The 14,510-nt window shown below is 47.0% G+C and overlaps 1 protein-coding gene across 6 annotated transcripts in view; it reads right to left on the reverse strand.

Annotated features, from left to right (window-relative positions):
* ERBB4 (erb-b2 receptor tyrosine kinase 4) overlaps positions 1–12,642 on the reverse strand; it is a 971,255-nt gene extending 958,613 nt beyond the window's left edge. For all 6 annotated transcript variants that reach the window (XM_043525750.1, XM_037912404.2, XM_043525751.1 and 3 more), the window contains exon 1: positions 12,126–12,642. In XM_043525750.1, coding sequence (XP_043381685.1) covers positions 12,126–12,207 — 82 coding nt within the window. In that variant the 5' untranslated portion in view covers positions 12,208–12,642. The remainder of the gene's footprint in view (positions 1–12,125) is intronic.
* Between the last annotated feature and the right edge of the window lie 1,868 nt (positions 12,643–14,510).

The following is a 14,510-nucleotide window of genomic DNA, read 5'->3' on the forward strand; positions in this document are numbered from 1 at the left end:
CAGTGTTGTGGGGTCTCTGAACCCCGCAGTAACAATGAGGCAATTCAAGTTCATATACAGCCTTACGTGGCTGTGTCAGAGACTGCCGGATTTGCACCACAGTGTATGGTACATAACATCACTGTATAATAGGATAGACAGCAAAGGTTTCAATGGCTTTTTCTGAGCCACTGGACCTCGACCTTCAATGATTACTGATGGAAGAAGAGTTTACCCAACAGATCATAATCACAAAAAGGTGTGTTACAAAATACACTTTATAGACCAGAGACAAACAGATATAGAGTGTGTTTTCAACCTTAGGATCTGATCCTGCCATGAGAGATGCAGGCTATTGACCGTAAGAAAAACCTCTATGCACTGGACCACACATGCCTTTGCAAAATGAAGCTACACATATATACAGCTGTCTGTAGAACAGTACACTGGGGACATCTGCATCACACATCTTCATTTTGTGCCTGTTGTACCGGGCATGGCTTTAGCAGAAAGGGAGAGGCCTGGGCGCACGTAGGTTGTATATACAGACTACGTGCTGGTGAGGTGTGGTATGAAAGTTCTATCCACATGACTCTAGCATGGCTGCATTACAAGCAACAGCCAACAAAAATGTATAAGATATCACATACTCTGTAGCCATATAGCACACTTTACAAAGCAAACAAAGAAAACCCACACACCATTATATTATATTACAAATGGCTAAGAGTTTTTTTAAAAACAAGTTACCGGTATAGTTTTAGACCTCTGTATCATCATTCAAGCCTTAGTTACTGCAAGTCTAACTGCACAGGACTCAGGGGAAAATTATAATTAATACATTTTAGAAACTCCTGAAATTTACCTAAAATACCTTTTCTTTGCATAATAATGTCCCATTTTTAAAGGTTTGATAACATGCAAATCTTCCAGCTGTGTCCACCGCAATTCTCCCATTTCCAGTAAGAAAAGGTCTGATATATCATGGGGTACTAAAGATAGAAGCAAAAGCTGTATATCACTGGAAAACAGGGAATCTTCCTGATTTTCTACTGGTAGGAAGGTCCCATTTCTAGTCCTAATGGATCCCAAGATATTAGAGCCTAATCTTACTCCTGATGCAGGACTGAATATTGCCCATTTTACACCTTATATCCATGTAATTCAGGGAAAGGAGGAAGCATTTCACCGGCAGGCTGGAAAAAATATGGCAGCTGTCTGAAGCTGTGGAGGGGCTTGGAACATGAGGAGTAGACCTGGCAGACATGAGGTAGTGGATGCTCTAGAAATGAGGCTGTCAAAGGTACATTAAACATTCCATTTATCACATGACTCTACAATGTACCACATGGACGCCACCACCAAGTATGTGCTTTATTTATATATATACATCCCCAAACCAAAAGTAATAGAGTTAAGGGTGCTGATGTAGCTAAGTTAACTATAGCACTACCATGAAAAAAACATTTGTTTTTTTACTTAATTGTTCTCCTATCCTACAAATTGATACATTCTGTTCCTAAAAATATTAAAATACAAAAATTCAATGTACATACCCCAGCAACAGCCTTCATAGACTTACAGGCCAATGCAGTGTAACCGATCTTAGAGTTGTGATCTATCACACTGAGACACTTGGGGGTTCAACCCAGACCAACAAGGGGTCATGTCCCCATCTACCCTGCTACCTTGGGTGCCTCTAGGTTGTGCAGTTTTGGTTTGATTCCCAGCGGTCTGTTTACAGCATAATAGCTTCACCTTGGCTTTCACCAGTCTGGCTACTCCTCACAAGGTGGCACCAATACTCTCCTGGTCTCGAGTTTTCCCAGAACTGTCTGCCCTGTAGCACCCAATCCTTCTACCTGTAGCTCTCACAGAACTTTAGTAAGTTCGCTGCTCCTTTAAAGAAACAGTACACAGCACCAGTCTGTTAACTTAGTTGGGGGCTCACTTCTGTAATATACAGCACTGAGATGGTTTGTAATAAAACTAAAAATAAGGGTATTGCAAAGAGCATAGGATTAAATGATTTCTGGTTTTAAGCCTTGTCTGAAAACACATTTTAAGAATATATTTCCAGCACATATTTATGCTGGAACATAAATTCCATACATATTCATCTATCGCCCATGTATACACCACGGAATAATATGAATCACCAGTGTGTCACCAATTTACATATACCTTACATGACATTAGGGCCATATTCTCTACCTGAAAGGTGAGCATGTCAGACCTAATAATGAGTTATGTTATGGCATGCCCTCTGCCAGTTGGCACTGCGATAAATCATGCTGTATACTTTAAACTTAAATATATGGTTACACAATCTTAAACCCATATTTACACAATATACACTGAAAGCCCCAAAGGACCCATAATATAGGACCATGTCAACTCTCATGCATTATTCGTTTGAACTCCCACAAAAACAAAAGGCCTAATTGTACCCCACAGATTCATAGATTTTAATAGACCATTATGATCATCTAATCTAACCTCCTGAGTAACCCAGGCCAAAAGTTTGGATTAAATTGAAGCATATGTTTTAGAAAAACACCTAATCTTGATTTAAAACTTCAAGTGACAGAACCACCACGTTTCCCCTTGATAAGTTGTTCCAATGGTTAATTACCCACACTGTGCACCTTATTTCCAGTCTGATTTGTCAAGCTTCAACTCCCAGCTACTGGATCTCGTTATGACTTTGTTTGCTAGGTTAAAGAAGCCTCTCCCATTCTAGGCACTTACAGAGCAGATCAAGTCATCTCTTGGATAGATAAGTAGATGGAGCCTCTTACGTCTCTCGCTTTCAGGCAGGTTTTCTAGACCACAGACTATTCTTGAAGCTCTTCTCTGAAGCTTTTCCAGTTTCTCCAACATCCTTTTAGAAGTGTTGACACCAGAACTGGACACCGTATTCCAGTAATGGGCTCACCAATGCTAAAGAGAGAGGAAGCATCACCTCCTCACTGGTCTCCTGCTCATACATCCAAGGATCGTGGTAGCCTTCTTAATCACAGCATTGCATTCGGAGCTCACGTTTAGTTGATTACCCACCGTGACCCCTATGCCCTTTTCAAATTCAGTGTTTTCCAGTATAAATCCCCCTGCCGGGAAGCGTGGCCTACAATCTTTGTTCCTACATGTATGACCTTGCATTTGGCTGTATTGAACACACCTGGGCCCTCCTGAAGTCAATGAGATTTTGCCGAAAGGGGCCAGGATTTCACCAAAGTTGTTTATATAACTGTCACTTCTGCTCCGAGGGTCAGTGCAGGGTTTGAACTCGGGATCTCTCGCACCCAAAGTGAGAGTCACAGCTCTAAGCCAACAACCCACTTTATCAACAAAAAGGGACTCTCCATTCCTTGGTCTAGTCATCCCTCTTGCGTGAAAAGGGGCTTTAGTCACTTTCACAGCAGCATCCCCCTTTTCCTTGGGCATCACAGAACTATTCATGGGACAAGATTCAAGCATGGGGAACAGGCTGACCGTGGAGAAAAGTGTACAGAGCCAGGAGAGAGATGTGCGTCACCTCGTACTTACCTCAGAGAAGGACTGTAATTACACTTCCATAGCTCTTGCATGCATTAGAACCATTGAAATGTAGGGCTGGAAAGGACCTCGAGAGGTCATCTAGTGTAGCCCCCTGCACGGAGGCAGGACCAAGTCAACCTAGACCATCCCTGACAGGTGTTTGCCCTGCCTGTTCTTCAAAAACCTTCAATGCTGGGGATTCCACAACCTCCCTTGGAAGCTTATTCCAGACCTTAACTAACCTTATAGTTTCAAAGTTTTTCCTAATATCTAATCTATATCTCCCTTGCTGCAGATTAAGTCCATTACTTCTTGTCCTACCTTCAGAAGACGCAGAGAACAATTGATCACCATCCTCTTTATAACAGCCCTTAACATATTTGAAGATTGTTATCAGATTCCCCTGTCTTATTTTCTCAAAATTCAACATGCCCAGGGGCTTTTTTTTAAAAAAAACAAACAAAACAAAAAAACCTTCTTTGTACATCGAATTTAAATCTTTTATAATTTTTTATTGCTCTCCTCTGGACTCCCTCCAATTTGTCCCCATCTTTCTTAAACTGTGGTGTCCAGGACTTGACACAGTACTCCAGTTGAAGCCTCACCAGTGCCAAATAGAGCAACACTATTACCTCCTATGTCTTCCACACGACACTCTTGTTAATACACCCCTGAATGGTATTAGCCTTTTTTGTAATTGCATCATATTGTTGACTCCTATTCAATTTTGTTCCACTATAATTAGTCTTGGCAGAATTTGATTTCAATACTTTTATAACTTCCATGGATAATGTCAATGTTTTAAAAAAAAATTAAAATGCTTAAAAACATTGATTTAAATGTTCACAGTTGCCCAAAAGCATGGGAGCGGGGCAGACAGAGGAGGATCAGATTGTAATTATTTAATGACTATAGACGTTGAGATTCAAAAAGTTAAAGCTTTATAACCATTAAAATGTGATGTTGACAGTTTGTATCAAAATATGCAAAGTGAGTATCCTTAAATCAAACTCTTATAAGTTCTCAAGCAGCATTTGCCTCACTTTGCCATTCTATGAAATTCTATTATTGAGTCTCTATGATGAAATCTATATCTACCAATAAAAATCTAATCCTTCCAAACTTAACTATGACCTCCAGGTCGTTTTCTACAATACTCAACTTAGCCAGTTATTCCCTATTTTGTAGCTGTGTAGTTCTTTGTACTTCTCTTTATTGAATTTCATCTTGTTGATTTCAGACCAATTTTCCAAGGTCATTTTGAATTCTAATCCTGTCCTCCAAGGTGCCTGAAACCCCTCCCAGCTTGGCGCCATCTACAAATTTTGTAAGCATGCTCTCCACTCTATTATCCAAGTCATTAATGAAAATATTGAATAATACCAGTCTCAGGACTGACCCCGGTGGGAACCTACTAGATACGCCGGGTTGAGCAAACTTTTTGGCCCAAGGGCCACATCTGGGTGGGGAAGTTGCTTGCAGGGCCATGAATGTAGGGCTGGGTCAGGGGGTTGGGGTGCAGGAGGGAGTGCGGGGCATGGGAGGGATGCGGTGTGCAGTAAGGGGCTCAAGGCAAGGGGTTAGGGTGCAGGAGGGGTGCGGGGTGTGGCAGGGAGCTCAAGGCAGGGGGGTAGGGGGCTCTGGGCAGGAGGGTAGGGGGGTTCGGGGTGCAGGCTCCAGCCTGGCACCGCTTACCTCAAGTGGCTCCGGTGTGGCAGCAGTGCACAGAGGGGCTAAAGCAGGCTTCCTGCCTGCCCTGGCCCCATGCTGCTTCCGGAAGTGGCCAGCATGCCCTTCAGTGGCCCCTGGGGGTGGGGTGGGGTGGGGCAGGCCACTCCTCCGCGTGCTGCTCTCACCTGTAGCTACCACCCCCGAAGCTCCCATTGGCCACGGTTCCCTGTTCCCAGTCAATGGGAGCTGCGGGGGGCGGTGTCTGCAGCCGAGGGGAGCACACAGAGCCCTCTGCCCCGCTCCTCCCCCAGGGGCCACTGGGACATGGTGCCAGCCGCTTCCGGGAGCGGTGCGGGGCCAGGACAGGCAGGGAGCCTGCCTTAGTCCCGCTGGGCCATGGAGCTGGCAATCCCACGGGCCAGATTGAAAACTTGCCGCCAAACGGGAAGGCGGAATCCTGCCCGCCGACCGTGGAGGCGGAGTGACGGTGCGACCAAAAAAGAGTCGCGTCCCCGCCGCCGAGCACTCAACACGCTGTGACGGAGTGGCTGCCGAATTCCCGCCGCCACCGAGGGCAGATTGCCGCCCCAGAGCCCGACGTCCTGCCGCCCCTTTACATGTGCCGCCCCAGGCACTTGCTTGGTTCGCTGGCGCCGGGAGCTGGCCCTGCTCATAACTACTCTTTGCGTAAGGTCTTTCAACCAGTTGTGCAACCACCTTAGAGCATTTTCATCTAAATCACATTTCCCCAGTTTGCTTATGAAAATGTCATGTGGAACTGCGTCAAAATGCCTGACTAAAATTCAAGGTAGATCCCGTCTACAGCTTCCCCCCATTCACTCGGCCAGTACCCCTGTCCAAGAAGGAAATTAGGGGCACCCCAATTTAAAAGGAGCGCCTGGGGGCTGCCGCCACCTGCCCAGAACAGCAAGACACCAAATGGAACTGGCTGTCTGAAAAAGCAGTTTTCTGATGTGTAGAATACAGAGGTATCTGTATTTGCAACTGGAGGTTAGCTGTAGATATTAACATGCTTTCTAATGGTAACCATCTTCTAATAAAGCTTTTTGTACAAGAATGTCTGCCGTGTGTGTGTGTGTGTGTTGCCCATTAATTCACATGTACATCCGAAATAGGAAATCAAACCACAGAAAATCTATTATTTTTAATGGAGCAGTTGAATATTTTAAAATTTCTACCTTCCTATATAAACCAATGAGCATCAAACCACAGAAAAAGCATTTGGATTAAGTGAAGGTTCTGGTTAATTCCCACAGTAACAAGAAAATTAAGGCCACTTTGAAGAATAACTCAGGATTCCTAAATGGCTCTTGAGGACAAATTCAACCCCGGTGTAAGCCAGTGCAGTGTTATTGATTTCAGTGGAGCTGTTTGCACTTACAGCAGACTTGAATTTGGCCTTACAACCTTAACTTGTGGCTTTTTTTCCTTTTCTTTATTAAAGAATGATATGAGTCAAGGAACAGCGGTCAGAACTATTAATGCTGAGTCTGATTTTGCTTACTTGTATGCATTTAAGCCAGATCCTCAATATTATGTTGTAGCCTCAAGTGCTTTATTATAAATGCAGCTCTCGGCGTTGCATACAGTACACATGATCACATTCTGCCCTCTTTTAAAACCAGACAGCCCCAGTTCAGTCAGTGGGGTTCTACAGGTATAATTAAGAGTAGAATCTGGCCCTCTGTATAAACAACTTTGTGTCAATTTCAGGGATGCAGAGCATAAATACCTGTTTCAGTGTTGCCCTGCAGCTCTCATCTGCCACAAGAATACCTGCTCCAGGCCCAGAGCCACCTCCATGCCAGATCTGCAGCAGCCATTCACAGCACAGGGTAAATTTGGGGGCATGCTGCATGAGGAAAGGGGCCTGACCAGGGTCTTGTTACATCAGAAATTCTGCATTCCTGCAACAGCCCATCAGGGCCATTGCAATGGGAATACAAATTGGCTGTTTTACTCTGTGCTGGAGACAGAACTGCCCCCACCAGCCCATACAGAGAAGCAGCATAGTCTGCCTGCCTTCTAATCCCCGCAGCCGTCTCAGTCTAGCCCTAGATGCCCAATCCTGGGGTCAAAACTCCAGCGGACACATCAGTGGAGTTTTACATGACTAAGGACTGCAAAACTTTGGGTTAGCCTGCAGATGGAGAACATAATGGGAAACTATTCCTCTGCAGCTGAAAAAGTGAGCTGTGGCAAGAGAATATATTGCCTACTGGGTGGATTTCACTTTCTCAGGGCCTGCCTCCATCTTCCCCAACCGCATGCTCAAATTTCTAGTTAATATTTATTTTATAAATCTTTTCAAAGGCATGTGGGGCTCAACTATTGAATATCCATTGCATTGCAACAAAGGGGCCAAGCATCAAAGACAGCGGCTGGAGATGAGACACGATGCAGCTTTCAAAAGAGGCCCTATCTGACGTGACCCAGAGAAGAGCTTTGACTTGAGCATAAAGACAACACAGCACATCAGACTGAATAGGCTCATCCGGAAGAAAACAGTGGAAAAAATATTTAAAATACAATTCATTTCACAGAGCAACTGGACACTTCACATAGCATAACAGTTAATTTGGCTGCAATTATTTAACACTTCTGCAGTACTGTATATCAGAAAAAGGTGTAAGTGTATTGGCAATTTGCTAATTGAGCAAAGACTGACCTGTTTCCAAGTAATAGCACATGGTATTTTGATCATGCGACCCAATTTAAACTACAAAGATTGTGCATTGCAAATAGTATACAAACAAACAAACAAAAAAAGGGGTGTACACACGAGCTTGTTTTGTTTTTTTTTAAACTTCCTGGCCAGCTGAAGCAGGATAATGAAATTAACAGCTCTTGCTACTTCTCTCACCCATAACAGTGAAGGTGTAGGCATGTCAGTGACCTGCTCAAAATAATGAAAATATTTAGGGCCTGATCCAAAGCACACTGAAATCAGTCAGAGCCACACACCCCCTCCCTCCCCCCATCTGGCCCTCACTACTTACAAAGCAAAGCATACCTGTACAACCTGACATGCTAATTCAGCAGGTGCCAATCATGGCTCAATAAATGCTTAGAATTAAAAACAGTTCCTTCCTTCCACTCCTATTTAAATAACATATTTTTCTTCCTGTGTGGCATGGGGAGTAAAGCATTTTATCCAAGAGAGATGTGAGGCTTGCTTGAAGTCGAGATTTGGCCTTGGGAGTCAGTTCTTTGAGAATATGCAAGTGACCCTGGATCAATGCCTTTTTATTTTCTCTCAGGAATAAATATAGGCAAAGGAATGACTTTGTGACTGGCCAGCCAGCCAGCCATATCAGATTTATCAGAAAGGAGGAATGGAAAGTGACTCAGGGAGCTCCAGCAGTGCCAAAGTGGAAGGTTGCTAGGGAAGAAATAACAAGGAGGCAAAATAAGGGAGTAAGAAAAGTAGTATGAAATAGAAAAAAAAAGTATAAATACAAAGGGAGGGGGGATACTATGCAGGAAGAAGAAAAGAATGAGGAAAAGGAATAAAAACAGAAGGAATAATAAATCATCTCTCTACTAAGAATAATAAAGAATAAAGGCTTGTGAAATAAGAAATTGGTTAACACCAGTAAATGAATTATTCTATCAAAAACATGGCAAAAGAAAATCTAAGAGGAAACAGGGAAATAATAAAAAAAACAAATAATCTCAAATAGGATCATCAAACTGTTAAAGAAATGATCATGTGCAGAAAAAGCAGCATTCAACTAAAACCAACATAGATATATAAAAGGGTACATCATCATTATGAAAGCTTTTTCCTGAACAACAGAAAACATTTCAGTTCTTTTTCAACATAGCGCTGATCTCAGTTTTATAAAATTAGGAACACAGACCAACTCAAGAATGTGTGAATGCATCAGTCACTGGTCAAACGTCTTCATCTCCCCATTATTTAAAACAAAAAGGAAATGTGAGCGATTTTACACCCTCTTTTTAGTGTTTAACGTAAAGCAACTGTCCCCTAGCAAATATATCCAACAAAAATCACATTACATCGCTATCATTAGGTCAGTATACAAATGCAATATTTGACAGCAGAGCTAAGCAGCATTATTCTGTCCAGTGATTCCAAACAACATTAAAATCTGAGCAAGCATTTGATTCCTAACTTCCTGAACACATGAAAATGTCAAGCATCATGAAAGGAGTTGAAGGAAATTTTACACAATGCAGTTTTCATAAGTATATAGTTACACTGAAGGGAAATGTACAGTTAGGTGTTTGTTTTAAACTTTCGATATCATTAGCCAGTTTATTGTAGATGTAAATAGGAATCCAACTATGTAGGTCTACTTGGCAATATTTGGGAACACCTTAAAAATATATGGGGAAACCTCACTTATATGTCTCAGGAATAGACCTAAGTTAAACAGTGTAACACATTGTTTGTGGACCTGGAATTACCGCTTGCATTTGTCCAGGAGGCAACCTACATGTGTTTGTGTTTCCCTTCGGCAAAATAAATGAAATATATACTAACACTTTTTTTGTAAATCACACATGCACAACAATGCAAGTTGCTTCACAGGAATTGTTCTGCTGGGGGACATAACACTGACATAAATGATACTGTAATGTACTGTCCCTGGGGATGTCATGGGACATCCCTTTCAAATATCTTGAAGGGGTGCCTCTAGGAGTCAACCAGTAATTTTAAAGGAAAAATTACAACAACTCTTCCTTCAGGTTTCTTTGAAGAGAGAGAGAGAGCCACAAGCCCTAATGATTTGTACTATTGGGGGAAGGAGAGGGGGGGGAAATCAATATTTCTATTCTATTCACATAGACCAGTAAATAAGGTGCATTCCTTCTGCTTCTTAAGAAATTAGCATTTCAAAAATATGCCACTTTCCCCTGAACTCCAAGCGTGTCTAATAATGCGAGAAGCAGATTGTCTCCTCTCGTTTCCTTAATTTGTTTCCTCTAAAAGCAATTCACTCAACATCTTGTCGCCCTCTGGCAGCTTAGTTTACTTATCCGCACTTAATTTCTCATTTGGACCAAAACAAACTCCTCCAAACTGCTACTGACTGGGGGAAGCGCAATATGTATGTACTCGGGAAGAATCCCTCGCACACACACACACACAGAGAACAGACAAATAACTGGCTTTTATGATGTTAGATCAAAATTAAAGGGATCTCCCTCCCCCTTCCAGGCAGAATAGTTGCAGAATCACGCGTCTTTCCATGACAAGAAATACACTAAATAGCTTCCCTTTCTCCTCATGGCTTATCCGGATCACTTTGCGTTTTTAAAAAAAAAAACTCGAGCCTGGCTTTTTTTTTGTATCGCCCAGTGTTGTCATCAAATCCTAAACACTCCAACGGCTTCTCACTTGTGATTGTGACCGTACAAAATACAGAGATGCCCTGCAACGAGAGGAGAGCGGCAGAACTAATTTGGATTAAATTCCTTCGAGAGAAATTCTGACAAGAGCTTTTTAGGGTTTTTAGCTTTAGCTGAAGCAGAGGGGGAAACCCTGTTCCTTGCCTCACCGAAAGTCCTACCAGCCCAGCCTCAACTGCTTTGGAAGGGGTCAACATGCATAACCAGCCCCCCCGGAAGGATAGCCGCAGGAAATCAAAGGGACCCCCCCCACACACACACACACCCCCAAGAAGGCTTGCATCCAGTGGGTGCAATCCCTGAGCTAACTGGCGCGCGCTGGGAGCACGGTGCGCAGAGAGACTCGAGCGGAGCAGGGACAAGTGTGTGAGACCCACGGAGTACAACTTGGCTGTGTTTAACTGGGGGGGAGGGTGTGAAGGGCCTCCCCCCCCCCCCCGAGGATGTGTTTAAATCCCTGCGTTTTTACTGGTTTGTGATGAGAAGAAAACAAAGATACTAAAGGCAAGAAAGGCCTGAACTTGACAGCCGAGTTCCTAGGCTGCACGGGTCCTGGGGCTGGTGGATCGGGAGACTGTGCAAACCGGCCCCCCAGCAGCGTTTTCCCCCCTCGCCTTTGCAGAGCTTCCCCGCCCCCCCCCCCCCCAGTCCCTTCGCTTCGCAATTGCCCAGCGGCTGCAACTTTGGCGCGCGGGGCCCCCGCCAGGACCTCCCCCGCGCGCCCCTGCACCCGGGCGGGAGAGCGGAGCCGAGCCGAGCCGAGCTTCCCCTCCAGGCTCCGCTCGGCCCGCTGGGGGGAAACAGGGGCGCTTAGGACGGGTCCGGGGCTAGGAGCCGCTGAACCACACTCCGGGAGCCAAGAAGAGCCCGCAACATGCGTGTTATTAAGTGTGTGTGTGGGGGGGGGGAGTTTGTGGCCAGCCCGTGCCGCCGCTCGGCTCTAACGCGGGCAGCGAGGGCGCGAGCTATTAATGCAGAATTGGGGGGGGGGGGGGGGTCAGCTAGTAACGCTGCATCTTTCGGGGGTTGCCTGCCCGGCAGGGCAGATCCTCCCGCGCCCAAGGGCTGCGTGCTCCGCGCTGCGAAGCGCCCAGCTGCGCCTGGCTGAGGCGGCCCCACGCGCGGGTGGGGAAGGGGAGCTGCCGCGACCCCCTCCGGCTGGGCACCCGGCGAGCGCAGGGGGATGCAACCCGCAGCCCCGCTCCTCGCTCCGCAGAGGGCTACGCGCTCAGTGTCTCCCCTACTACAGAAAACAAAACAAAAGTAGCCACCGATTGGTATCTTTTGGGCCACATCTAGGCCAACAGGGCATGACCGCAGCTGCCAAAACCCCCAGGGAAATACCGTGGCACGGAACTAAACCCAAAGGGGGCGGAGGGGGGGAATCGAGACAGAACCCGGTGAAAATAAAACCGGATCGGCTCAGCCTCCTCTCCCAGCGTGCGGTACATCCACACACCGCCTCCCTGCACGAAATGCACCGTCAAAAAACCCAGGCGGCAGCTTTCACCGCTGCCTCCCGCTTTGCAACCCACCTGCCTGCGCCGCGCCGGGCTGGAGGGTCCCGGAGATCACCAGGCAGCCGACCCAGCACACGAGTCGCTCGGCCAGCTTCATGGTTTTTTAAAGGGCAGCCTCAACTCCTGGTAGCGATGTTACATGGTCCAAATGGCATCTCCCCTGGGCGGCGAGCGTGGACCCAGGCGCCCGGCTGCGGGGACTGGGAGCGAGACGCGGCGCGGCGGCTCCAGTCCCAGCGCGGAGTGAGAGGCTGGTTCCGCACTTGGCAAATCGGTTTGCAACAAGTTGTTCCCCCAGAAGTCGCCGGCTCCCTGCCTTTTAGTCCCGGTTTCTCTCCTTTCCCCCCTTCCTCTCGTTCTTCTCCTGGCTTCACTTTGGTGGTGGGGTGGGGGGGGGGAGGCTGTTTGGCTGCCCCCCTCCTTCTCCTCACACTTGTCCGGGGGCTGCAGTACTCCAATCTCAGAGCGTCAATCCCATTGACTCCCTTTCCCCGGCTGCTACTCGGAGATTAACAAAACACCCCCCCCCCCCAAAAAAAAAAAAAAAAAAAAAAAGATACACAGAGGAGCCAGGAGGTTGGAGCAACACACAGCAAGCCCCGCCTCCGCCTGTGCACAAGCCCCGCCCCGCCTGTGCACAAGCCACGCCCCCCAGCCGCTTACACCGGCTCGCGGCGATCCGGAGCGCGCTGCTGGGCCGGGGCACACCTGTCCCGGGTGGAAGGCAGCAGCCAGGCGCGATCCCTGCCCGCAGGTTATCACGGAGCGATCCAAAGGCCGCCGCTGGCCGTCAACACAGCAGGGTGCCTGCGAGACCGGGCCGAGAGACGCGCCTTTGAATGGCCCGGTGCTTGATTCGCTGCGTGTTTAGCCCGCGGCAATCCAGAGCGGTGTCGCCGCTGGGGCTTTCTGGGGGTTGTTTCTTTCTTCCCGCTCTGTGCAATCGGGGGGAGGTCTTTGCTTTCCCCTCCTTGCAATCAGCTGTCGCACCTGCTTGTGCTGGGGAAGGGGTCGTGGTGCAAATGCAAGCTTCCTTTTAAAGCAGGCTGAATCCCGCTTTGCATTTAGGGGGTTGGCCCCCCCCCAAGAAAAAGGGAGGCCGAGCTGCGAACCCAAATTGAGCCCGCTTCTCAGTTCAGCTGCGCCTGCAATGAATAACGCTTCAGACATTTCTGGCCTGAGGCTCGACCTGTGGAGCAGCGCCAGCCCCTGTGCCTTATGCTGCTCGTGGCTGGGATGGGGAGGGCTTTTTCCAAATCAGACTCTCCGCTAGGAGTGTCTCTGAAACCTGCTTCAAAGCGTTTTTAGTGCAGCCGCGTGTCCTGGCGTGGCGATGGGGCTGAGCAGCGGCTGCTGACTGTTGCAAACTGAAAGGAAAAGTGAAGGGATGGCCCGTGATCACACACAGACAGAACTTTCTCCTCTGGGGCGGGGGTCCGCTGTGTCTACACTGAGCTACTTACTCGAGCTACTGTCTGCTGATTCACTGATTGTCCCCGTGGGGCTCGGCGAGGCTGCAGGTTTCCCTTTCAGGTGGCATAATTTAAAAGAAAAGGGGGGGGGGGGAGTGTCTGTCGCTCCTATGACTCACTTCGACAGATGGGATTTCTCCAAAAATAATCCGAAGGGGTTTTTAATAAAGAAGCAAGGCACGAACTATTCTAGATTGAGGCGCTGCTGCCAATCGAGGCTAATTAAAGTAATCTGGAGTATTAAAGTAATCTAACCCCCTGAGGTTTATAACTGAGGGGAGCATTTTAAAATGAGACTTGCTTGGAACGTCCTAACCGTCTGTAACTAATTTAAGCTTTTGAGCCTGCTCTTCTCTCACTTTGGACAGCCCTTCCCACCCCCAAGAAACTTCTAATAGTCCTCCAGCTGCTGCCCCTTCCCTCAACTTCTGCAGTGACTCCTCACAAACCACAACTTTCCCATAAACCCTGGATTCCTTTCTCTGCACATTTATAAAGACTCCAGCAGGTAGTTTTAGGCAACCTCCTCCTGGGCCTATTGCTATCCCTGACCTAAAATCTTTAGTGCCTCAGCGCTGTGAATCACCCAGTGCATTTTGCATTCCAGGAGACTTCAATGCACTGGTGACCCTGGGCTTGCACTGTAATCTTCAGCACCCAGGGGTGACTGCTTGGGGGGAAAGAGGCCTGAGCTCAAGCAATGCCGAACACTTGCAGCAATCATTGACTTGAAGGGGATGTGTGGAGGTGCAGCACTTACGCTCATCAGGCCACTGGGGTGTCATGAGTTGGGAGGAAGGAATGGACTCAGCCCACGCTGGGAATTGGAGAATGGGAGGGAGTAGGCTGTTGCTTCCTAACTAATCCTGAGGAAAAGGTTGAAGTAGGTTGAACATTCAGGCAGATAAAGTAACTATCTTAGGGGACT

This window comes from Chelonia mydas, chromosome 11 (genome assembly GCF_015237465.2).
Source record: "Chelonia mydas isolate rCheMyd1 chromosome 11, rCheMyd1.pri.v2, whole genome shotgun sequence".
Lineage (NCBI taxonomy): Eukaryota > Metazoa > Chordata > Testudines > Cheloniidae > Chelonia > Chelonia mydas.